Consider the following 27,363-nt stretch of genomic DNA (forward strand, 5'->3'; position numbering starts at 1 on the left):
GCAAGAGCCTCTCGGTGGATACTGCAGTATACCCAAGTGGCGTCGGGAGCAACAGCTTGCACGCGCGTTTACCACTCCACTATGTCTCCCAGTCATGGCTTTTGCGCCATCAGAACAGATACCAACACATCTTGACCACCAAAGTCCATTTGATGTCACAAAGCTGTCCAGTACTTCAAAAATATAATCTCATGTTGTCCTGGTTTGCGGAAGAGGATGTTTTCCTTAATTGACCCCCCATAAATGTAACGGACATATACCAGGAACTGTGCCAGGCCCGCCACATCTGTTGACCCATCCAGCTGTAAGACACAGAATTCACTGGCTTGTATGCCAAGCAGTAATTGTTTCAAAACATCTCCTGCCGTGTCACTGATGCATCGTGAAACAGTGTTGTTTGATGAAGACATTGTCTGTATAGCTTTTTTGGCCTTTTCCCACAGCGTTGTCCCAGCCATATCTGCGTCAGCAGGAAGAATTTAGTCTTTGACAATAGTATGGGGCTTGCCTGTCCTAGCCACTCGGTAGCTCACCAGACGCTTCTAGCCTCTCCTTATTAATGGTATCTGTTGCGTTTATACATGTCTCACTACTTGAAAGTCGGGTGGCTTATTTTTCACATTGTCATGTTTCTAAATATCTGCACAAGAGTGAAGGTTTCCCGCGAGATAGTAATGGTTAATGTGATTGGATGTTAATTATTTGACTAGGCTACCTGTAGATGGTTTAATTTTATTTTTGGCAATGAAACAAGGCTACTCAGGCGAGGAAAACAAACCTTACTCCAATGCATAGCCTCGTTGGAAAATATGAATGTACTGTTTGAATTTTTCTTTAAAAATAAACATGTAAATCACATTTTTATTTGGCGTACCCCCGACGGCAGGGGTATATCTGGCCTAGGCTATAACCCCCCCCTTAACATTGACGGGCTCCGTTTGGCACTACGACCCCAACACGTGTCAGGGGACTCCTGAAGGTAATCGGTACCAGTTAAAAAAAATGATTGGCAGTATGAAGGTAGTTTTGTGCCAACCCCAAAAAGAGGTTAAAATGTGTGTAAAAATTATATTTATTTTTTTATTTCACCTTTGTTTAACCAGGTAGGCTAGTTGAGAACAAGTTCTCATTTGCAACTGCGACCTGGCCAAGATAAAGCATAGCAGTGTGAACAGACAACACAGAGTTACACAGTTATATCTCCTAGATATAGGACAAACACTTCAAAACCTTGTTTCTCATGATACATTTTTTTGACTATTTTTTTAGCCTCTTATTAATGTGTGTCGTGGAAATTTCCTCTATTTACCAAATCATGAGAGCAAACCACACACAAGTCAGAGTTGGTTATCACAAAGTCCATCTTTAATTATATGAGCTCTATCACAACCCTGTGACTCTCAGATCAATTCAGTGTCTATCAATGAATTCTCTGAGTGTCCCTTACACATTGCAACTGAGATCCTTTATAGCAAAGACACACATTGCCAGACAGCATAGGCATAATTTATAATTCAGCTTTGTCTCCTAAACTATGTTCTTTTCTCAAACTCAGAACCATAAACCAATCCTCCATATCAACAGGCATACATCAAAACCATCCTATCTTGACAAGATCACAGAGACACACTGACTGGCACACAGACATTGTGGAGCCAAGAGATACACGCTTGACCTCTCCCCTCTCTCCGGCCCAAGTAACTTAGTCTTGACAGAGAACAGATACTGCAACCCCGCCACAGTATTATACAAACAAATTCTGATGAAGTAACTTACAAACATATGATGAATATAAAACATCTTACCTATGTTACCAACTAATTCTGATTATTCCCCAACATGTGTTATTCAATGTGCTTGTGTGGGCTATAGTAGTAAAATCCAAATGTTTTTTTTTTTTTTACCATAGTAGACCATCTTAAAACAATTCCAAATGTCAGCTTAGACTTTTAAGAATGAACAAAACAAGGCTATGCTGTTGCACAGGCTTCTACAAGCAAGCGCCACTGCTGATCTCACTACCTTTTTGAATATTGTGTTCCACTATATAACCAGTTAATATTACGATTTCAATACATTCATCTTAAATGGCGCTAGATTTTTTAATGAACTAAATATATACCTGGCCAAAAGTATGTGGACGCCTGCTCGTCGAACATTGCATTCCAAGATCATGGGCCTTAATATGGAGTTGGTCCCCCCCTTTGCTGTTATAACAGCCTCCACTCTTCTGTGAAGGCTTTCCACTAGATGTTGGAACATTGCTGATGGGACTTGCTTCCATTCAGCCATGAACATTATTGAGGTCGGGCACTGTGTGTTGGAATTCATCCTAAAGGTGTTTAATGGGGTTGAGGTCAGGGCAGTGCAGGCCAGTCAAGTTCTTCCACACCGATCTTGACAAACCATTTCTGTAGGGGCCTCACTCAGTGGTGTTGTCATACTGAAACAGGAAAGGGCCTTCCTCAAACTGTTGCCGCTAAGTTGCAAGCACAGAATCATCTCGGATGTCATTGTATGCTGTAGCATTAAGATTTCCCTTCACTGGAACTAAGGGGCCTAGCCCGAACCATGAAAAACAGCCCCAGACCATTCTTTCTCCTCCACCAAATTTTACAGTTGGCACTATGCATTTGGGCAGGAAGCATTCTACTGACATCCGCCCAGATTCGTCCGTCGGATTGTCACATGGTGAAGGGTGATTCATCACTCCAGAGAACGAATTTCCACTGCTCCAGAGTCCAATGGAGGCAAGCTTTACACCACTCCAGCCGACGCTTGGCATTGCTCATGGTGATCTTAGGCTTGTGTGCGGCTGCTCGACCATGGAAACCATAGATTTAATGAAGCTCCTGATGAACAGTTCTTGTGCGGACGTTGCTTGCAGAGGCAGTTTGTAACTATAGCAACATTTTTACGCACTTCAGCACTTGGCAGTCCCGTTCTGTGAGCTTTTGTGGCCTACCACTTCACTGCTGAGCTGTTGTTGCTCCTAGACATTTCCACTTCACAATAACAGGGCTTACAGTTGACCGGGGAACCTCTAGCAGGGCAGAAATTTTACCAACTGACTTCTTGGAGAGGAGGCATCCTATGACAGTGGCATGTTGAAAGTCACCTGAGCTCTTCAGTAAGGTCAGTCTACTGCCAATGTTTGTCTATGGAGATTGCATGGCGGTGTGCTCGATTCACTAATTGCCCTTGACAATCAATCCACTAATTTGAAGGGGTGTCCACTTTTGTATATAGTGTATATGAGGCAATTAGGATTTGTTATCTGTAATAGTTATGATAAATTAGGCATTGTTGCGCACTGTTGGCATATAGATAAACGTGCACTTATTTTTCCAGTGTGTGCCTGTTTGTTTTTCAGTACTCTAATAAAATCAGGCGAGGCCTCGAACAATAACAGAATGTCATGCCCATCGCTGTAGGCTGCAATAAAGTTACAACTGTGATCCTCTTCTTTTGGCCTTTTATTTTTGCCATGAAGTGTGTGCTATATGCTGTAACAGCTGTTGGTTTTGAAACCAGCAGCACAGCTTTGAAGGGGTTCTTCTCAATGATGGGGAAGAAATTAGCTGGGTCTAGGTTTGTGGTGGAATAGGCTATTCTTTCACTTCAATTTAAATGTTTCTCCCAAAGCATAATGGTCTGGTCCGCTTGACCAGACGGTGGTGTGCACCGGTGGTGTGCACGGTGGTGTGCAGCTCTAATCATTAGTTTAAAAAGCTACTTTTTGGTTCACTGAGGTACTTGCTACTATAGCAAAAGCGAAACTCTGGGTAGTGAAGTCCTCCCTTCCTCTCTCTCAGCTGTTTATGTCAGCCCGTCTACCCAGGTCTCTCAGCTCTAGACTTTTGATCTTTAAAGGGATGCTTTTCCATAGAGTTGCAGCCAGTCCACATCACGCAAGTGCCTCTATTACATTATTTTGGGAGAACCCTGCACTAGTGTACCTGTAGACTTCAGGCCATTGCGCTAATGCTAGTTAGCATTGACTCGTGAAAGTACCTAACTTCCTTCATACTGCACGCAGAGATATAAACATGGTATCCACGAGTTCCAGAATCTTGCAATATCCCTTTAAAGAGTTGCATCTGTTTTTGGCTCATTGACATGGACACATCCCAGTGAAAGCACATTGTGCTTCAGATGGGAGTGCTGACCTATGCCTAGGGTGTGTGTTGCTGTCGCCTCAGGCAGAGGCACAGTGGCCTTTTTCCTGCTCAGCCAGCACTCCAGTGTTTGAGCTTGTTACTCAGCTGGTGGTGATGTCACCCTACTGATCATGTGACGCTAGTGAGTGTTTTCGAGATGTGTGCGCGAGAGGGAGGGAGGTAGTGTGTATGGCTGCGGGTGTCTTTTCCTCCATGTTTGGTTCTCACTGACCTCCGTCGTCATGGTGTTGCAGCAGCTCTTCTCCTTAGATCTAATCTAGGACACTACTGTGTGTTGAAGTGCCTTAGATGCAGACCGCTACAGACTGCTTTCTATTTCAGTTGATTCATTATCTTCCCCTGAGCCCAGTTCTTGTGCAGCTTCTGTCAGAATAAGTGCTGATAGACTAAACAACATTTCTTTGGTGTCTTTCATGTCTGATGGTTGGTGTGGCAGTTTAAGCTAATTTCCTGAAATTCTACACATTTTGCCATGGTTTATGCTGTGTTCTTATGCTATGAGTGACTCAAACATAACAATCGGTGCAATGACAAAATACCTCAATCTATAATATTTTGAATGTCAGATTCTCCCTGACTGTCTAGCCTTTATTTACGTGATTGTTAGTTCTCAAAGATGATCTTATTTAAGAATACACTCCGTGGCCAGTTTATTGTGCCAGTTCATGAAAATGGGTTCGCTCCTACAGACAGTGAGTCACGTGGCTGTGGCTTGCTATATAAAGCAGGCAGACAGGCATTGAGGCATTCAGTTAGTGTTCGTTTGAACTTGAGAATGGGCAAAACGAGTGACCTAAGCGACTTTGTTCTAATCTCTCAAACGGCCAGCCTCCTGGGCTTTTCACGCACGACCGTGTCTATGGTTAACTGAGAATAGTGCAACAAACAAAACATCCAGTCTGGCAGTCCAGTGGGTGAAAACTGCTCGATGAGAGTTTTTTAAAAGTAGAATGGCAAGAATTGTGCAAGCTAACTGGTGGTTCACAAACGGTCAAATAACGATGCAGAACGGCATCTCGGAACGTAGAACTTCTCGGTTCTTGTCACAGATTATTGCAGCAGACGACCACATTGGTTTCCACTCCTATCAGCTAAAAATGAGAAAGTGTCTCCAGTGGCCACGTGATCACCAACACTGGACAATTGAAGAGTGGAAAAACATTGCCTGGACCGATGCATCTCGGTTCCTGTTGCATCATGCATGCTGATGGCAGAGTCAGGATTTGGTGTAAGCAGCATGAGTCCATGGCCCCATCCTCTGCCTGGTGTCAACGGTACAGGCTGGTGGTGTAATGGTGTAGGGAATGTTTTCCTGGCACATGTTAGGTCCCTTGATACCAATTGAGAAATGTTTGAACGCCCCTTGTAGAATCCACGCCCCCAGAGCTGTTCTGGAGGCAAAGGTGGGTCCAATAGGGTAGTGTACGAAAATGTATGTATATGTATGTATATACTCACCACTGTAAATCGCTCTGGTTGAGGGCGTCTGCAAATTCACTCAAATGCTAATGTAAAATGTACCTAGAAAAACTAGCCACTTAGTGTATATAGGTCCATTTATCGCCATTATCTTGTTTATCTGGTTTTAGTCTTAGTTTACACACACGTTTTACCATTACAAATATTTTAGTTAATTTTTGGGTTGTTTGTTTAAAATAACCCTCATTTATAAGACCGTTCTTATTTGATTAATTGTCGGACCCATCTATGTGAAGCTATCCACAATAAGGATTAGCCACAATAGTGGACTTTGCCTTCAAAATAAATGTATGGCATAATTCTACTATTTGTATTCATTTGCATCATTGTAAATTACACTTTTGTTTTGAAGGCTAACCGCAAAGTCCACTATTGAACCCAATGTCCTTAATGTGGCTAGCCAAATGAAGCTAGCTGGCTGCTTATACCGTTAGCTTTGGGCAACAGTAGCTGGCTAGCATTTATTTTCATGAACTGAAGTTCAATTTCAAAAGGTGAATAACAAGTGGAAACCTAGCTTAAACTCACTCACACGGATTCCTAAATAATTGCTAAGAATAATTAAAATGACTGCAGTTTTTACGGGTCATTGTTTTCCTCCTTGTATCGGTGTTAGCTAGGTACCAAGCTAAAGCTAACTACCCCAGAATTTGCGGTTGAACAAATCATGCTTTATTACCAATGCAGTATTGTGAACACATCATTTGTGGCCTTTTTCTGCATACTTTTTTTGTACAGCTTTGACAGTGCTACTGTATCTTTTTTGACACGCAAAGACCCAAACGGCGTTCCATAATATGTCGTGAGGCTAATAGCAGTGACGCTATTACTGTGTAACTCCGGTAGGGCAACATCTGAAAAATAGCACACTTGGTAGTGTGTTACGGTGCTCGACCGGTCGGCGAAAGCCAACATCACCCACGACAGAGAACGGTTGATTGTCAAGGGCAATGAATTCCATTATCTTGGCGTTTAATGGATTTCGCCTTTGAGTTGTCTCGCTGAAATTGTCTTACTCTTTCAAATGACTGCTCTACTTGTTGACTGCTCGATCCACACATCAGACATTGTGGGCTAGGTTAGGAATGCTGTGTTACATGTTCAGCGTTAAACTAGACATAAACTAGACATCCAATATGTTCACTGATTATATCATGCATCCCTAGTCTCCATATTATGTCTAATATATTAGCACATTATTCTTTAAACTTCTTCAAGCTCTGGCAAGTTGGTGGTTGATCATTGCTAGGCTTTTCAAGCCGATAATTCAAACTATAACTAGGCCACCCGGGAACATTCAATGTCGTCTTGGTAAGCAACTCGTGTATATTTGGCTGTGTGTTTTAGGTTATTGTCCTGATGAAAGGTGGATTCATCTGCCAGTGTCTGTTGGAAAGCAGACAACCAGGTCTTCCTCTAGGATTTTTCCTGTTCTTAGCTCTATTTCGTTTCTCTTTATTCTAAAAAAACATACCCATAACATGATGCTGCCACCACCATACTTTAAAATATGAAGCGGTACTCAGTGAAGTGTTGTGTTGGATTTGCATTCAGGACATAAAGTAAATATCTTAGTTGGAGCTATTTTCTGTGTATTTTACCCCCCTTTTCTCCCCAATTCTGTGGTTTCCAATTACGCTCTTGTCTCATTGTTGTAACTCCCCAACGGGCTTGGGAGAGGCGAAGGTTGAGTCCTGCATCCTCCGAAACATGATCCGCCATACAGCGCTCCTTAACATCCGCCAGCTTATCCCAGAAGCCAGCCGCACCAATGTGTTGGAGGAAACACTGGTCAATTGACAACTGTGTATACATCAATGATGTTGCTCTTGCTGCTGGTGATTCTCTGGTACACCTCTATTCAGATAACAGCATTCTGTATACTTCTGGCCCCTTTTTGGACACTGTGTTAACTAACCTCCAGACGAGCTTCAATGCCATTACAACCCTCCTTCCGTGGCCTCCAACTGCTCTTAAAAGCATGGAAAACTAAATGCATGCTATTCAACCGATCACTGCCTGCACCTGCTCGCCCGTCCAGCATCACTACTCTGGACGGTTCTGACTTAGAATACATCTACAAATACCTAGGTGTCTGGTTAGACTGTAAACTCTCCTTCCAGACTCGCATTAAACATCTCCAATCAAAAATTAAATTGAGAATCGGCTTCCTATTTCGCAACAAAGCATCCTTCACTTATGCTGCCAAACACCCTCGTAAAACTGACCATCCTACCGATCCTCGACTTCAGTGATGTCATCTATAAAATAGCCTCCAACACTGTACTCAACAAACTGGATGCAGTCTATCACAGTGCCATCCGTTTTGTCACCAAAGCCCCATACACTACCCACCATTGCGACCTGTACGCTCTCGTTGGTTGGCCCTCGCTTCATACTCGTCGCCAAACCCACTGGCTACAGGTTATCGACAAGTCTCTGCTAAGTAAAGCCCTGCCTTATCTCAGCTCACTGGTCACCATAGCAGCACCCACTCGTAGCATGCGCTCCAGAAGGTATATCTCACTGGTCACCCCCAAAGCCAATTCCTCCTTTGGTCGTCTTTCCTTCCAGTTCTCTGCTGCCAATGACTGGAACGAACTACAAAAATCTCTGAAGCTGGAGACTCACATCTCCCTCACTAGCTTTAAGCACCAGCTGTCAGAGCAGCTCACAGATCACTGCACCTGTACATAGTCCATCTGTAAACAGCCCATCCAACTACCTCATCCCCATACTGTATTTATTTATTTAGCTTGCTCCTTTGCACCCCAATATCTCTACTTGCACACTCATTTTCTGCACAGCTACCATTCGTGTTTAATTGCTATATTGTAATTACTTCGCCACCATGGCCTATTTATTGCCTTAACTCCCTTATCTTACCTCATTTGCACACACTGTATATAGAATTTTTGTTTTCTTTTGTTCTACTGTATTACTGACTATGTTTTGTTTATTCCATGTGTAACTCTGTGTTGTTGTATGTGTCGAATTGCTATGCTTTATCTTGGCCAGGTCGCAGTTGCAAATGAGAACTTGTTCTCAACTAGCCTACCGGGTTAAATAAAGGTGTAAAATAAATAACTGAAGTCAGGATGCAAGAGCATCCTATGGGAGTCACGGTCGGTTGTGACAGCCTGGGATTGAACCCGGGTCTATAGTGACGCCTCAAGCACTGCGATGCAATGCCTTAGACCGCTGGCCACTCGGGAGGCCCCAGCCTTTGATGTTCTTGATTGTAAATTGTTATTGAATAAACTCACTTGCTATATCTTTACATGACCTGCCATCACATGGTTGGAGTTATTTATCCAATAAAACCCAATGTTCTTCAATGGAAGCTTCTCTAACATATGGAGTGCATTTGGAAAGTATTCAGACCCCTTCCCTTTTTGCACTTTTTGATACTTTACAGCCTTAATCTAAAATAGATAAAATAAAATAAATATTCCTCCATAAATCTAAGCACAATACCCCATAATAACATAGCGAAAAAGGCTTTTTACACATTTTTTTCACAAGTTGTAAATTTTTTAATTTTTTTTAAGTACCTTATTTACATAAGTATTCAGACCCTTGTTTATGAGAGTTGAAATTGAGCTCGGGTGCATCCTGTTTCCATTGATTATCCTTGAAATGTCTCTACAACTTGACTGGACATGATTACAACTAAGCCATGAGGTCGAGGGAATTGTCCGTAGAGCTCCGAGAAAGATCTAGGGAAAGGAACCAAAAAAGCTCTGCAGCATTGAAGGTTCCCAAGAACTCGGTGTCCTCCATTCTTAAATGGAAGAAGTTTGGAACCACCAATACTCTTCCTAAACCTGGACTCCCAGCCAAACTGAGCAATCGGGGGAGAAGGGCCTTGGTCAGGGAGGTGACCAGGAACCCAGTGGTCACTGACGGATCTTCCGAGTTCTTCTGTGGAAGGTGGGGGAACCTTCCGGAAGGACAACCATCTCTGCTGAACTCCATCAATCAGGCCTTTATGGTGGAGTGGCCAGACAAAAGCCACTCCTCAGTAAAAGGCACACAACAGCCCGCTTGGAGTTTGCCAAAAGGCACCTAAACGACTCTCAGACCATGAGAAACAAGATTCTCTGGTCTGATGAAGCCAAGATTGAACTGCTAGGTCTGAATGCTAAGATCTGGAGGAAACCAAGCACCATCCTTACGGTGAAGCATGGTGGTGGCAGCATCTTGCTGTGGGGATGTGCCCATGTACATATGTAGTTTACCACGAAACACAATTCCAGAGTTTGGTCCATGTTTATAAAACAGTTAGTTGAGGGGGCTTGTACAAGTTCAAGCTTTTCAATCCCTCTGACAGTATATGGGTAACTGCATTACAGCAGGATCATTTTTACTGTCCTTCCCACAACCTCAGGCTGTGTCATTGCTCATGCCCTGGCTGTTTCCATTTTATTTTGGTTTCAGCATTATCTTTCTGAAGGTCATACTGGAAAACACCTTGAGTTCACAATCAGCATTGCTGATAAAATTCCCCCACTCCTTAACCTATTTTTATCTTGGAAAGTTAATGTATAATCTGTTTATAGACCTGAGTACATACACATAGACTGCCTTATTGCGGCAAGGAGGCTATTGCCTGAAATCTGTAGCCTAGTTCAGCCATTCTCAATCTTTTTTTTGTGCCAGGGACCAGCAAGGCATGGCCGCCTTGTTCTCGGGACAGCGGTGGTAAAACAAATATACTATCACTTTTTTTCTTTATAAAACAAGACACCCTTCATTGATTTTGACTTTACTCTAAAAATAATGAACGATGTATTTACTTGGCTACTTCCATGGTTTGTATGTGCTGTTTTCATGGGCAGTGTCTCTCTCTGGGCTGTCTGTAAATGACCAAAACCATAGAAATACGTGATCCATGTCTACATCACCCGTGTCGACCCGTGTTGAGAATATGGGGAACATATTGAAAATGCCTCTATCCACTCGGTCTCTCCAGACACCCGGCTTTTTCTTGAAAGCGGCAATTTTACCGTTTGCTTGGAAAATGTCACTTGCTCAGCCCTGCATGGATAGGTTGAGCAGCAGTCTCGTCGTTACCGATCCAGAAACAACGGTCCCATCCTAATCCATGTCTTATGTACTCGTTTAGAACATAGAACATTTCCCTTGCAGTTGTATTCTGAGGCAAATCTCTGCACCAAATAAATTATTCATATGAAGAGAATATATACAAAACGCGGGCATGTCAGTTGTCTCATCTAATTGGATTGTTAACCAATTTGATGCGCAGGCTCTGTCTAAAACCTATGATTCAATATCATCGGCTATATCCTTGTTTCTATGCGTGACGGTATCATTGTAAAGTTCGATTATGCAAATGTTCGTAGCAGCAGATAGGCCTAAAACCTCTTGGCTATGACCAGCTATAGTGAAAGAAGCCTTGCACTTGGAAAATGTTTTGAGAGAGTAAATTCTCATTGTCTGAAATAATTTTACAGCATTTTTTTGGGTTGGTTTTCTTTTTTTTCTAGAAAAAAGTGTAGTTTAGCATTTTTGATGGCATCATTGCAGAGGCAAATCTGACATACCACACAGACTGGTTTTGGCAGGCAGCTGTCATTTGAAACAAATCCAGGGAGAGCAAGGGCACCGCAGGGCTAGCGCGTGTGTGTGTGTGTTTGGTGTAGTTATACTTCATAAGTCTTTATACCCTGCTCAGAAAAATAAAGTGAACACTAAAATAACACATCCTAGATCTGAATGAATGAAATATTCTTATTAAATACTTTTTTCTTTACATAGTTGAATGTGCTGATGACAAAATCACACAAAAATGATCAATGGAAATTAAATTTATCAACCCATGGAGGTCTGGATTTGGAGTCACACTCAAAATTAAAGTGGAAAATCACACTACAGGCTGATCCAACTTTGATGTAATGTCCTTAAAACATGTCAAAATGAGGCTCAGTAGTGTGTGTGTGTGGCCTCCACGTGCCTGTATGACCTCCCTACAATGCCTGGGCATGCTCCTGATGAGGTGGCGGATGGTCTCCTGAGGGATCTCCTCCCAGACCTGGACTAAAGCATCCGCCAACTCCTGGACAGTCTGTGGCGTTGGTGGATGGAGCGAGACATGATGTCCCAGATGTGCTCAATTGGATTCAGGTCTGGGGAACGGGCCTTCCTCTTGCAGGAACTGCTGACACACTTCAGCCACATGAGGTCTAGCATTGTCTTGCATTAGGAGGAACCCAGGGCCAACCGCACCAGCATATGGTCTCACAAGGGGTCTGAGGATCTCATCTCGGTACCTAATGGCAGTCAGGCTACCTCTGGCGAGCACATGGAGGGCTGTGCGGCCCCCCCAAAGAAATGCATGTGAAATGTATTGTCAATCAGTGTTGCTTCCTAAGTGGACAGTTTGATTTCACAGAAGTGTGATTGACTTGGAGTTACATTGTGTTGTTTAAGTGTTCCCTTTATTTTTTTGAGCAGTGTAGTTAGGCTGTCTTGCTGGCACAAGTTCTTGCGATAGGAAATTATTGGTGTCATCAGCTGTGGATGTAGCTTTTGGCACCTTACCCCGCCTAATAAATAGAGTTGAGGAAAATACGTTGTCAGCACATGTCAATGAACATGGAACTATCCCATCCCCCAAATCCCAATACGTTCCTAAAGAAAAATATGTATTATGATGGACAAGGGCAGTGGACCATTGCTTTGACAGCCAATAGCTTAGACTGTAGAACACGTGGGGTATTTCTCACCAAAATCATGTGGAAGTTGTTTCCAATATTACTGGAGCTATGTTTTTTCTTTCTTTTCGCAGTGGATTGGTTGCATTGTCGCGGGCCATTTCTAAACTACTCACAAGCCGCCGCTATTTTTTGTTTTGACAACAAACAACATTACTAGCTAGCAACCTGAACTTGACCACTGAATGTGCTATGCTCAAATTTGGATTGCTCAAGAAAAACTGAAAATGCACTCAGCAAAAAGATGCTTCAAAGGTACACTGCGTATGGAAGAGTGGGGTGTGTATACATGTGTGTGTGTGAGAGAGGATGTGCGTTAGATTAAGAACTTTTCTCAACAATGCCGTAATCAATATCATAGTCAATAGTGTGAGGGAGAGTTTATAGGCCTATGTGTGTGTGTGTGTGAAGTTATCTGAACAGAACCAAATGTTTAGTGTATTCATGCGTTTTACAAGTTTTAAAACTCTTGTTCTTTGTCTATATAAACAGTTATTTTTTTCATATAGTCACACTCATTTAGAATGCCTGAAGCTTTAACAGTACTTAAAGGTGTGTGAGAGAGCGACTGAGTGTGCGCGAGCTGTGCGCAAGTGTTAAACTTCAAGAACGTTTGGTAAGAGGGAGTAGGCCTACTTAAGCATTGGGAGCATTAATAGCTGTAGTTATGTTAGTGACTTTTGTGGTGTTTATGATAAATTTGATTAAACCATTCTAATGTAGATGAGTGTGTCTTTCGGTCCCTAACAGGCTGACCACACCGCTCGCGTAGTCTGCACGAGCGTTGCAAAAATTAATTTAGGAATCTGTTATTCAAATATTGCACCCACACTGCTCGCATGGGTCAACGAGCGTCTTGCGTTGCCAAGGGCTAAAATAGAACTGCTTTCTATTTCTGACACAGATCACTCTGCAAGTCCTGCATCTCCCATCTCCTGATTGGTTTATAGAAGCAGGTACCCACATGCCATCTCCTCATTGGTTATACCCATGTGGGTGATTGAATGACGAACTGTATTGCTGGTTGGTGTAGTAATGCAATGAAAGTTTAGATGCCAATCACCATATAGGTTCAAAGATGAAAAAGCCTGGAAGGAGGAGAGATGACTAGAAATGATTCGGTTGACCGTTTTGTGTGGATTCGTTGTCGGAGTAGAGGACCTTGTGCATTTCAGGTAAAATAACAACTCAACATTTATACCCCAGGACAAAATAGCTAGCAACAGCAAGCTAGCTAAATAGAAAAAATTAGCTAGCAAGTGTAAGCTAACTAGCTAAATTACCATAAATGTTTAATGCTTTTTGACATGTCCCCAAATTAATGTCATTGGTTCAGAGTTTGTTTTGATATTTTAACCTGCGTGTTGTGATTGCGTTTGGTGTAGGTGGACAAAATACATTTATGCACGATGGCCCACGTGCGCAGCCAGTTTGGGTTCCGTGTTACAATCAAAGTATGCCTGTATCTCAATCCACTGCTTTTTAAATGGACTAATCTTTCTTTAGGGACAAATTTGATCTAACAAATTTGAGCAAAAGAAACGTCCTCACTGTCAACTGCGTTGTATTTTTAGCAAGCTTAACATGTCAAAATATTCATATGAACTTAACAAGTTTCAACAACTGAGACATAAACTGAACAGGTTCCACAGACATGTGACTAACAGAAATGGAATAATGTGTCCCTGAACAAAGGGGGGGTCAAAATCAAAAGTAACGGTCAGTATCTGGTGTGGCCACCAGCTGCATTAAGTACTGCAGTGCATTTCCTCCTCATGGACTGCACCAGATTTGCCAGTTCTTTCTGTGAGATGTTACCCCACTCTTCCACCAAGGCACCTGCAAGTTCCCGGACATTTCTGGGGGGAATGGCCCTGGTCCTCACCCTCCGATCCAACAGGTCCCAGACGTGCTCAATGGGATTGAGATCCGGGCTCTTCGCTGGCCATGGCTGAACACTGACATTCCTGTCTTGCAGGAAATCACACACAGAACGAGCAGTATGGCTGGTGGCATTGTCATGCTGGAGGGTCATGTCAGGATGTGCCTGCAGGAAGGGTACCACATGAGGGAGGAGGATGTCTTCCCTGTAACGCACAGCGTTGAGATTGCCTGCACTGACAACAAACTCAGTCCGATGATGCTGTGACACAACGCCCCAGACCATGACGGACCCTCCACCTCCAATTCGATCCCGCACCAGAGGACAGGCCTCGGTGTAACGCTCATTCTTTCATTAAGCACGAATCTGACCATCACCCCCGGTGAGACAAAACCGCGACTTGTCAGTGAAGAGCACTTTTTTCCAGTCAAAATCAAATCAAAGTTTATTTGTCACGTGCTCCAAATACAACAGGTGTAGTACAGTGCAATGCTTACTTACAGGCTCTAACCAATAGTGCAAAAAAGGTGTTAGGTGAACAGTGGGTAAGTAAATAAATAAAACAACAGTAAAAAGACAGGCTATATACAGTAGCGAGGCTATAAAAGTAGCGAGGCTATATACAGACAGACACCTGTTAGGCTGATTGAGGTAGTATGTACATGTAGATATGGTTAAAGTGACTATGCTTATATGATGAACAGAGAGTAGCAGTAGCGTAAAGAGTGGGTGGTGGGTGGCGGGACACAATGCAGATAGCCCGGTTAGCCAAATGCGGGAGCACTGGTTGGTCTGCCCAATTGAGGTAGTCATTTACAACTGCGACCTGGCCAAGATAAAGCAAAGCAGTGTGACACAAACAACAACACAGTTACACATTAAATAAACAAACGAACAGTCAATTACACAAAAGAGAAAGTCTATATACATTGTGTGCAAATGAGGTAGGATAAGGTGGGGTGAGGCAATAAATAGGCCATAGTGGTGAAATTATTACAGTATGGCAAATTAAACACTGGGGTGATATTTGTGAAGAAGATGAGTGTGCAAGTAGCGGTACTGGGGTGCAAAGGAGCAAAATAAATAACAATATGGTGATGAGGTAGTTGGGTGGGCTATTTACAGATTGGCTATGTACTGGTGCAGTGATCTGTGAGCTGCTCTGACAGCTGGTGCTTAAAGCTAGTGAGGGAGATACGATTCTCCAGCTTTAGTGATTTTTGCAGTTTGTTCCAGTCATTGGCAGCAGAGAACTAGAAGGAAAGGTGGCCGAAGGAGGAATTGGCTTTGGGGGGTGACCAGTGAAATATACCTGCAGGAGCGTGTGCTATGGGTGGGTGTTGCTATGGTGACCAGTGTGCTGAGATAAGGCGGGGCTTTACCTAGCAACTATTTATAGATGACCTGGAGCCAATGTGTTTGGCGACGGATATGAAGCGAGGGCCAGCCAACGAGAGCATACAGGTCGCAGTGGTGGGTAGTAAATGGGGCTTTGGTGACAAAACGGATGGCACTGATAGACTACATCCAGTTTGCTGAGTAGAGTGTTGGGGGCAATTTTTAAATGACATTGCCGAAGTCAAGGCAGTTGAGTCTGCCAATAAGAATGTGGTGATTGAAAGAGTCAAGCCTTTGCCAGGTCGATGTAAACAGTTGCACAGTATTGTCTCTTTTCGATGGAGGTTATGATATCATCTAGGACCTTGAGCATGGCTGAGGTGCACCCATGACCAGCTCGGAAACCAGATGGCAGACAGTCTGAGCACCGATGGAGGGATTGTGCATTCCTGGTGTAACTCGGCAGTTGTTGTTGCCTTCCTGTACCTGTCCCGCAGGTGTGATGTTTGGATGTTCCGATCCTGTGCAGGTGTTTTTACCCGTGGTCTGCCATTGCGAGGACGATCAGCTGTCCGTCCTGTCTCCCTGTAGCGTTGTCTCACAGTACGGACATTGCAATTTATTGCCCTGGCCACATCTGCAGTCCTCATGCCTCCTTGCAGCATGCCTAAGGCATGTTCACGCAGATGAGCAGGGACCCTGGGCTTCTTTCTTTTGGTGTTTTTCAGAGTCAGTAGAAATGCCTCTTTAGTGTCCTAAGTTTTCATAACTGTAACCTTAATTGCCTACCGTATGTAAGCTGTTAGTGTCTTAACGACCGTTCCACTGGTGCATGTTCATTAATTATGGTTCATTGAACAAGCATGGGAAACAGTGTTCAAACCCTTTACAATGAAGATCTGTGAAGTTATTTGGATTTTTACGAATTAACTTTGAAAGACAGGGTCCTGAAAAAGGGAAGTATATTTTTTGGCCGAGTTGACATGTTTTTAAAATATATTTTTTTGTTAATCGCGATTAGTTCGTGCGATTAACTAATTCTATTAAGTCAAGTTTAATTATTTGTATCTTAGATCACCATAATCCTATTACATAAAAGCAAATGGAGGCATTGCTACCAGTTGATAGGAAAATACACAGGGGAACACAATGTCATTGTTAAAACGTAATTGGCTGATGTTGGACATTTGACCATTGTTCGAAGTGAAAGTGGAGCTGAAATAATTTTATTTATGAAGACTAGAAAAGTTTGGGTAAAAACTTTAAAGTAGAATTTTGGTCAAATTGACTTGTGAATTTCACATCCACCATCTTGGAAATTAGTAGACGGCAGTGATGGCATGGTATTCTACGTGGACTCTGTGGACATGCACTGACACTGTCACAGATGGTGTGACACACTTTGTCTAATCAATAAAAGTAGCACTTATACGACGTGCAACTCCAATATTAGGTGCTCTTAATGCTCTAGTTGTTTTAACGTAATAGCCTGGCATGTTTTTTTCAGCTCAGGTTTACGCAAAAGCCCGACAACGCAGTGTAGGCATAGCCTATAGGCCTGGTCATTTTATTTTTGTACATCTTTTATGGACAGTGGGGCAAAAAAGTTTAGTCAGCCACCAATTGTGCAAGTTCTCCCACTTAAAAAGATGAGAGAGGCCTGTAATTTATCATAGGTACACTTCAAGTATGACAGACAAAATTAGGAAAAAAAATCCAGAAAATCACATTGTAGGATTTTTAATGAATTTATTTGCAAATTATGGTGGAAAATAAGTATTTGGTCAATAACAAAATGTTCAACACTTTGTTATATACTCTTTGTTGACAATGACAGAGGTCAAATGTTTTCTGTAAGTCTTCACAAGGTTTTCACACACTGTTGCTGGTATTTTGGCCCATTCCTCCATGCAGACCTCCTTTAGAGCAGTGATGTTTTGGGGCTGTTGCTGGGCAACACAGACTTTCAACTCCCTCCAAAGATTTTCTATGGGGTTGAGATCTGGAGACTGTTTAGGCCACTCCAGGACCTTGAAATGCTTCTTACGAAGCCACTCCTTCGTTGTTCGGGCGGTGTGTTTGGGATCATTGTCATGCTGAAAGACCCAGCCACATTTCATCTTCAATGCCCTTGCTGTTGGGAGGTTTTCACTCAAAATCTCACGATACATGGCCCCATTCATTCTTTCCTTTACACGGATCAGTCGTCCTGGTCCCTTTGCAGAAAAACTGCCCCAAAGCATGATGTTTCCACCCCCATGCTTCACAGTAGGTATGGTGTTATTTGGATGCAACTCAGCATTCTTTGTCCTCCAAACACGACGAGTTTAGTTTTTACCAAAAAGTTATATTTTGGTTTCATCTGACCATATGACATTCTCCCAATCTTCTGGATGATCCAAATGCTCTCTAGCAAACTTCAGACGGGCCTGGACATGTACTGGCTTAAGCAGGGGGACACATCTGGCACTGCAGGATTTGAGTCCCTGGCGGCGTAGTGTGTTACTGATGGTTGGCTTTGTTTCTTTGGTCCCAGCTCTCTGCAGGTCATTCACTGGGTCCCCCCGTGTGGTTCTGGGATTTTTGCTCACCGTTCTTGTGATCATTTTGACCCCACGGGGTGAGATCTTGCGTGGAGCCCCAGATCGAGGGAGATTATCAGTGGTCTTGTATGTCTTCCATTTCCTAATAATTGCTCCCACAGTTGATTTCTTTAACCAAGCTGCTTACCTATTGCAGATCCAGTCTTCCCAGCCTGGTGCAGGTCTACAATTTTGTTTCTGGTGTCCTTTGACAGCTCTTTGGTCTTGGCCATAGTGGAGTGTTTTGCCCCACTGTATTTATTCGGGTTCACAGTGCGGACCGAACCGAGGTCCCTGTACCTAACGGTTCGGTACGAATTACACCCCTAGTGAACGGTCAAGTACAGTCAGTTCGCCACCAGTCCCAATTCAACGTAGCACAGTGCTTTCTTTTCACTGGCTCAGAACTTGTGCAGTTTCACAGGGCTCATATATTTCAGACAGCCCCATGCCATTGCTTAGGCCCATATAAGGAGTCGACTGTGGCTGAGTCCCAAATGACACCATATACTCCCTATATGGTGCACCATTTGACCAAAGCCCTAATGGAGGACTGAGGTTTATCAGCTACTTAACGTGCTCATGATTGAAAAATGAGATAGATGCAACAAACGTCTGAGATGTACGTTAATGTGGCGTTTGTGCACAAAATAAGTATTAAAAAATATGAAAAGGTAGTGCACTATATAGGGTGCCATTTGGAACACAGCTGTGGAACACAGATCCTCACTTCCTTCTGTCAATGCCGTGAGCATCGAACAGCCCCTCATTGACCCAATAACATATTCATTGTCTGTTCTGCTAGTGGAAGTAAGAGGAGACAAATGTGATTACATGGTTCCATGTAGTTTTTGTTGATGGCTGTAGCAGACTGTTGATGTCCACTGTATTTCTTGTTTCCACAGAGCCGCCACCAACAACAGGCCCGGCCAAGGTGGTGAAGGCCCCAAACCCCCGGCCTCGGAGAGAAAGGGTAACGTCCTTTCTTTGTGTGTGTGTGTGTGCCTGTGTGTACATCTGCGGCTATGCTTAGAAACAGTCCATGCTTCCTGGTATGCAAGTGGTAGTACTTGGGGAGTCTGTCAGATAAGGTGTATAAATCAAATCAAATCAAATTTTATTTGTCACATACACATGGTTAGCAGATGTTAATGCGAGTGTAGCGAAATGCTTGTGCTTCTAGTTCCGACAATGCAGTAATAACCAACAAGTAATCTAGCTAACAATTCCAAAACTACTACCTTATAGACACAAGTGTAAGGGGATAAAGAATATGTACATAAAGATATATGAATGAGTGATGGTACAGAGCGGCATAGGCAAGATACAGTAGATGGTATTGAGTGCAGTATATACATATGAGATGAGTATGTAAACAAAGTGGCATAGTTAAAGTGGCTAGTGATACATGTATTACATAAAGATGCAGTAGATGATATAGAGTACAGTATATACATATACATATGAGATGAATAATGTAGGGTATAAACACTCTAAAGCAGTGGTTCCCAAACTATGGGGTGGGTTTTTTAAAGGAACTCATAATACAATGCACAAGGTGCATGTTGGAAATTGGGTAGTGCATCATCAGTTCCTCTTGTCATGTTAGTCATTGTATGCTGACCAGACCGCCCACACTCCCATGTTGGATTTTGTCCACCCACACTCCATGTTGGATTTTGTCCACCCACACCAGACGCCATCAGGACACGCAGCTTGAAATATCAAAAGGAACTCTGAACCAACTACATTCATTTGGGGACAGGTCAGAAAGCATGAAACATTTTGACAATTTAGCTAGCTAGCTAGCTTGCTGTTGCTAATTAATTTGTCCTGGGTTATAAACATTGGGTTGTTATTTTACCTGAAATGCACAAGGTCCTCTACTCCGACAGTTAATCCACAGATAAAAGGGTCAACAGAGTTTGTTTCTAGCAATCTCTCCTCCTTCAGGCTTCTTCTTTGGACTTTATGTGGCGGTTGACAACCAACTTTAAGGTGTATTGCCACCACCAACTGGACTGGAGTGTGGACTTCAGTTCATCTTTCAATCACCCACGTGGGTAAATGCTCCTAAAAACCAATGAGGAGATGGGAGAGGTGGGACTTGCTTCTCCCATCTAAAATAGAACCAAGTTCTATTTTCTCCAGCAACAAGACGGGTGTGAACAGTTTGTGTCATGAACAGTGCTTGTGCCAATGGAAATAGATATGGTACGGGATGTTCCCCAATGCTGGAAGGGGGGCCCCCCGAGTGACATGAGAACCCCTGTCTTCAACCTTTTCTTGCCCAAAGACCACCTCCCAGGCAAACCGGTGACCAAGGGACCCCTATCATACGTTAGCAAAACAAAATGTCTTGTCTTTTCTTATCATCAAGTGAATATGTGAACTCTTGACAGCCTATTTTATTTAACCTTTAACCAGGTAAGACCCATTGAGGTTAAACACCTCTTTTGTGAGGGCGACCTATTAGCTGGAAAACACATTTTCGCCATTATACAGTGCATTCTAAAAGTATTCAGACCCCTTGACTTTTTCAAAATTTTGTTACGTTACAGCAAAAATACTCATCAATCTACACACAATACCATACAATGACAAAGCAAAAACAGGTTTATACATTTTTGCAAATGTATTAAAAATAAAAAACATACCCTAGTTACATAAGTACTCAGAACCTTTGCTATGAGACTCGAAATTGAGCTCAGGTGCAGCCTGATTCCATTGATCATCTTTAATGTTTTTACAACTTGATTGGAGTCCACCTGTAATAAATTAAATTGATTGGACATGATTTGGGAAGGCACACACCTGTCTATGTAAGGTCCCACAGTTGACGGTGTATGTCAGAGCAAAATCCAAGCCATGAGGTCGAAGGAATTATCCATAGAGCTCCGAGACAGGATTGTGTTAAAGCACGGATCTGGGGAAGGGTACCACATTATTTTGTTGCAGCATTGTCCCCAAGAACAACGTGGCCTCCATTATTCTTAAATGGAAGAAGTTTGGCACCACCAAGACTCTTCCTAACTGAGCTGCTTGGAGTTTGCCAAAAGGCACCTAAATGACCCTCAGACCATGAGAAACAAGATTCTCTGGTCTGATGAAACCAAGATGCCAAGTGTCACCTGAATGCCAAGCGTCACGTCTGGAGGAAACTAGGCACCATCCCTACAGTGAAGCGTGGGGATGTTTTTTGGGATGTTTTTCAGCAGCAGGGACTGGGAGACTAGTCAGGATCGGAGTAAAGATGAACGGAGTAAAGTGCAGAGAGATCCTTGATGAAAACCTGCTCCAGAGCGCTCAGGACCTCAGACTGGGGCAAAGGTTCACCTTCCAACAGGACAACGACCCTGAGCACACAGCCAAGACAACGCAGGAGTGGCTTCGGGACAAGTCTCTTAACCTGTTGCGTCGAGCCATCCCGGATCCGGGATCGTGAATACAGCCTCAAGCTCATTACCATAACGCAACGTTAACTATTCATGAAAATCGCAAATGAAATGAAATTAATATGCTAGCTCTCAAGCTTAGCCTTTTGTTAACAACACTGTCATCTCAGATTTTCAAAATATGCTTCTCAACCATTGCAAAATAAGCATTTGTGTAACAGCTAGCGCGGCTAGCGTAGCATTTAGCGTTAGCATCAGCAGACAACATTTTCACAAAAACCAGAAAATCATTCAAATAAAATCATTACCTTTGAAGAACTTCAGATGTTTTCAATGAGGAGACTCTGTTAGATAGCAAATACTCCGTTTTTCCTGAAAGATGATTTGTTTAGGAGAAATTGCTCCGTTTGGTGCGTCATATTTGGCTACCAAAAAAAAACGAAAATTCAGTCTTCAAAACGCCAAACTTTTTTCCAAATTAACTCCATAATATCGACTGAAACATGGCAAACGTTGTTTAGAACCAATCCTCAAGGTGTTTTTCACATATCTCTTCGATGATATATCGTTTGTGGAAGTGTGCTTTCCCCTCTGAATCCCAGGAGAAAATGCCTGCGGTTGAAGATTACGCACCAATTTACACAAAGGACACCGGGCGGACCCGTGGTAAATGTAGTCTCTTATGGCCAATCTTCCAATGATATGCCTACAAATACGTCACAATGCTGAAGACACCTTGGAGAAACGAAAGAAAGGGCAGGCTCATTCCCGGCGCATTCACAGCCATATAAGGAGACAATGGTGGAAAACAGAGCCTCAAAAATTCTGCCCATTTCCTGGTTTCATCTTGGTTTCGCCTGTAGCATGAGTTCTGTGGCACTCACAGATATTATCTTTGCAGTTTTGGAAACGTTAGTGTTTTCTTTCCAAAGCTGCCAATTATATGCATAGTCGAGCATCTTTTCGTGACAAAATATTGCGCTTAAAACGGGCACGTTTTTTTATCCATAAATTAAAAGAGCGCCCCCTATATCCAAGAAGTTAACGTCCTTGAGTGGCCCAGCCAGAGCCCGGACTTGAACCCAATCGAACATCTCTGGATAGACCTGAAAATAGCTGTGCAGCAACGCTCCCCATCCAACCTGACAGATTCTGAGAGAATCTGCAGAGTAGAATGGGAGGAACTCTCCAAATACAGCTGTGCCAAGCTTGTAGGGTCATACCCAAGAAGACTGAAGGCTGTAATTGCCACCATAGGTGCTTCAACAAAGTACTGAGTAAAAGGTCTGAATATTTCAAGTTTTTATTTCTAAAAACCAGTTATTCCTCTGTCATTATGGGCATTGTGTGTAAAAATAAATAAATGAATAAAAATCCTCAATCTACATCACAAAGTGTGGAAAAGGTCAAGGGTTCTGAATACTTTCCGAGCTGTAATTTGTTTTTGATTTTTATGTTGTAAATGAGGATTGTTTCTATTGGGCCACACCTTTGTTGATATGGTGAAGCTTTAATGTGATGAGCATAAAGACATGTTTGCATTCCAAATGGCACCCTATTTCCTATATACGGCACCCTATGGGCCCTAGTCAAAAGTAGTGCACTGTGTATGGAATAGGGTGCCATTTGTGACAGAAGTGCTGAAGAGTCTGTTAAAATCCCTTGATATTATTTTTAGGTTGGAGATTTTGGTGATGCTATGAAGTGGCCAACCCCCGGGGAGATTGCAACTAAAGAAACGCAGGTAAGTTAGTGCCCGGAGGTAATACTACTGACACACACACCACCCCCCCCAGTGGCCAGTTGAGTAGGGCACAGTGCTGTTTGCAGTGTTAGTGAACACACAGCTCTTGTTTATTCAGTAGTCCCTCCAGGACTTCCGCAGGCTTAACAAGTCCCCCTCACGTATCATCAGTAGTCCCTCCAGGACTTCCTCAGGCTTAACAAGTCCCCCTCACGTATCAATTAATAATACCTCTTTGAAACAGGAGACTTTTTCTAGCGTCTCATTGGTAGGAAAACAACAGGGTGTGCAGGCCAGGCGGTGGTTGTTTGAAGAACAACACAGAGTGGAGTCATGATGAGATGTAAATAAAGTTGGCGCTCTTTTCCCTCTGTTTATGACACTGATCTGGGTGTTCTGTGGTGTAATTGTAGTGTGCTCAGATGAGACTCAACTTGCTCTTTGCCTCTGAGGTCTTTCTGCTTAGCCTTAGTTAGCACACGGTATATCTACTTTAGGGTGCACACAGGGTGTTAGTTTAGGTCCCAAATGGCACCCTATTCTCTACACGGTGTGAGAAAATAGTCTGTTTGAGAGAGCACTTCACTACGGCCCTGCAGGTAGAAAAATCGATCTCCGGGACCTCCTGATATTCCGGGAGCTGTCGGCAACCAAACTTTCCAAACACAGCTAAATCAGTCAGTTACTCGACAGTATTGTAACTGAGATTTTGGTATTGACATTTTTTTACTTTCCGTTTTAAAATAGGTTGCTATTTTTCCCAGAAAGGTACTTGGGCTGTGAAGGTGTTGGTTAAATGTTGTTTTCGTAGTGTTTAGGTTTGTGAATGTAGTTTACTGTGTCCCTGGTGTTATGAGTGGAGGGCCTGAGTTTGGGTGCCACACCTCAACTCTCACAACAACCCTTCCCAGACACCGATCTTCTGAGTATCCTTCCTGTCCACAGAATGAGAATAGTGTTTAAAGTCCTGCCTGTAGAATGATAGCACATTGAATAAAGTTCTGACAGCAAATTCTTTTGAATGATAGCACAATGTATAGAGTTCTGCCCAATGAATGACTGCAAATTCTGAAGAATGATTCAGAGCACATTTCATAAGCACTTTTTGCAACCAACACAATCTCATAACAATGACTGATTCCATACCATTTTAAATACACACTCCCATTACAAGGCATTGAACACATACATCATCATCATCTGTCATTGTCGTGTGTGTGCCATTGTTGAAATGGCAAATATTTTCCTTCATGACGCAATCCTGTGATTGTGATTGTGCCCTTTTGTCCTAAAAAGCCTCCCTTCTGTCCCATCTGCTCAGATTGAGGTTGTGAATCGGACTGTGTCATGCCCCATGCCCGTCAGGCAGGTCAGAGAAGTGGGCTCCACACGGAGATCCCCAGTAAGTTCACCCTCCACAGGGACCTGGAGCAGCCTGGACTTGGAGTTTCCGGCCTCCTGGCTCCATATAACCTGAATGAAAACACAGGATACTTACTCAGCAGGAGTTTAGTGGTATGGCCTGTTACCTGGAGTGATGTTAACCAATCTAAAGCTTACTGGGGAATGAATAATAATATGGGGAGACTGTTGCACAGACTCTAAGCCTACTCCTGGATTGAACTACCAATCAATGGTGACTCACCATGAACATGGTTTAGTCAAGTAGTTGTCGGAATGTGGGTCTGTGCAACCAGCTGTCTGTGGATGTCCAGAAGGAGTATAATGGTGGACTGGCCTGCTGCTGGGGTGAAATTGGCTTTATATTAGGTATTCACTCCTCAATGGCCGTTAACTTCCTATTTAGGCTCTTGGTTTTCCGGTAGTTACTCATTTATGCTTAATGTGGACAGCGATTCTGGATCCAGTTCAAATGCAGGAAGTGTACAGTTCATCTTCTATTTGAGTGTGATTGTATGGGTTTGTATAGCGATTTTAGTTTTCCAACAACTAACCTGTTCTTGCAAAACTAACCCTTCAACTGAATGCTTTGCAAAAGTGCCCCAGAAGAGGAGTTATTTAGATGAGTGGAAGTGTTAGCTGAGGGCGTGAGCTCAAACATCAAGTGAACTAAATTTGCATTTGATTTGACCATGTCACACACTTCATGATGAGCAAAAATGATTGTACACACAGGATCTGCAACTGTCTGTAGGCAGCTCTCTGTGTGTGCATCCTGCCTGGATCTTATCCACTTCATACCACCAATGACTTCAGTGATGAACCCAATGGGCCCTGGTCAAAATGAGTGCATTATATAGGGGATATGGTGCTATTTGGAGCACAACCTTTAATTAAATAGTCTGGCCATCTATATGGCCCATGTCACTCACCAGTCACTAGTCTTAACCCCAGGACTGGCTGTGTCCATGAGTGACAGCAATAATGAATAGAATGGGATTTCTGTGCTTAGTTGGTTTCCTTTCCCATGCACAATTGAGTTGCACATTAAGAGCACTACAGTGGGAATCCTAACTTCCACCTCTGTCATATTTTCACTTAGTCTCGCTTTGACATCAAAGCATGACAAAGTGAAAATTTGATTTAAATGGAAGTTAGGATTTGCCCCAAATGATGATGGCTTATGTGCAACTCCAGTAGCCAGGTCAGTCTCACCTGAGTGTACTGTGGGTGAGTGTGACCAGTGACCAGCAGCCTTAGTGTTTGTACCATATTCCCTATTTAGCACATTACTTTTGACCAGTGCCCATATAAAGAATATGGTGCCGCAGCCTAACTGATGCTCTTAAACCTGGGTGGTAAAACTGCTGTGATATTGTACCCTGTGTCAACTAACCTACCCCCCCCAGGTCCCCAAGAAGCCTGTGGTGAAGAAAGAGTTGAAGGAGAAGCGTGACACCAACGAGGAGGGCAAGGAGAACCAGAATGCGAAGTCAGACGATTCTGGAGAGGAGAAGAACGGCGACGAGGACTCTCAGAAGAACAGCGACGAGGACTCTCAGAAGAACGGACAGAAGAAGAAAGGTGCGTTCCTTTACTTGGATTGACCTTTTCTTTTTAATGACAGAACGTGTGAAAAAACTGCACTTTTGTACAAGTGACTCGTTTCAGGAAACTATGTCCCATGTCACTACTTTGCCAGAGGCCTTCTGGAACATGAGATTTGATGTTCCTTAATAACAAACTTGTATGCCATCTGTAAATACGAATAAAATTGTTAAATTACGAGCGTAGTTGGTTTAGCCACGGAAAAAGACAGGAACCTTCCCGCTAGCCATGATTGGCTGAGATAATGGATGGGCTGGAAATGCAGAGAGAAGATTTTCGATTGGTCTACCATGTAGTACGCTCCTGTCTATAATGAGCTGCCTTGTGTGTGTAGGTAATCCTTTCTAACGCAGATTTTTTTGGAAGATGGCTCTCCACTTTCTGGATGACAGAGTATTGAAATCATTGGAGTGCCCAGTGGAAGCAGAGTATGATGGCTAAGGAGATGGAGAAAATTCAGGCATTTGATTGTGAATGCTGAGGGAGTCGAAAAGCGATCACAGAAGGCTATTGTAAAACACCTGTCCCTGGATTGCATCTTCAAACTAAGGGCAACCATGGTATCTGTGACAGAGAGGGAGAAGCGTTCATCCATGTATACGGATAAGAGTCTAGCGAGCTACATTTTCAGATATTTTTCAGATATTATACATATCTAATTTCATCAGGAAGTTGTTTTCATTGCAATTTAAAGCGTACTGTTGGCTAGCTCGGTAATATTGGCTGCCTCGCTAGCTAACCTCACGTGTATGGTCTGTGTAGTAATATGATTTGTATCTCAAACATTTGCATTGCTAGTTATAGCCTAATGTTAGCTAACTAACATTGAACTTAGTTGGTTAGCATTTAGCTACCTGTAGATTCATGCAGGGTAGTAATGTTATGAGTTTGGATTACGGTTCATTGTTTAGCTAGCTAGCTACATGTCTATACAAAAGACTCCATTATGCAAGTAACCATTTCACTGTACCGTTTACACCTTCTGTATCCTGTGCATGTGACACCAGAGACAGTAA

The 27,363-nt window shown here is 43.0% G+C and overlaps 1 protein-coding gene across 3 annotated transcripts in view; it reads left to right on the plus strand.

The window, feature by feature from the left end:
* The window catches only part of LOC112218362 (la-related protein 1-like), a 104,782-nt gene that overhangs the window by 18,008 nt on the left and 59,411 nt on the right, over positions 1 to 27,363 (plus strand). For 2 of the 3 annotated variants that reach the window (XM_042301352.1, XM_042301353.1), the window contains exons 2-5: positions 19,105 to 19,172; positions 23,273 to 23,338; positions 24,660 to 24,740; positions 26,149 to 26,323. In XM_042301352.1, the coding sequence (XP_042157286.1) occupies positions 19,105 to 19,172; positions 23,273 to 23,338; positions 24,660 to 24,740; positions 26,149 to 26,323 (390 nt within the window). The remainder of the gene's footprint in view (positions 1 to 19,104; positions 19,173 to 23,272; positions 23,339 to 24,659; positions 24,741 to 26,148; positions 26,324 to 27,363) is intronic. The other variant, XM_042301354.1, reaches the window with a different exon arrangement.

This window comes from Oncorhynchus tshawytscha, linkage group LG19, assembly GCF_018296145.1.
Source record: "Oncorhynchus tshawytscha isolate Ot180627B linkage group LG19, Otsh_v2.0, whole genome shotgun sequence".
NCBI lineage: Eukaryota > Metazoa > Chordata > Actinopteri > Salmoniformes > Salmonidae > Oncorhynchus > Oncorhynchus tshawytscha.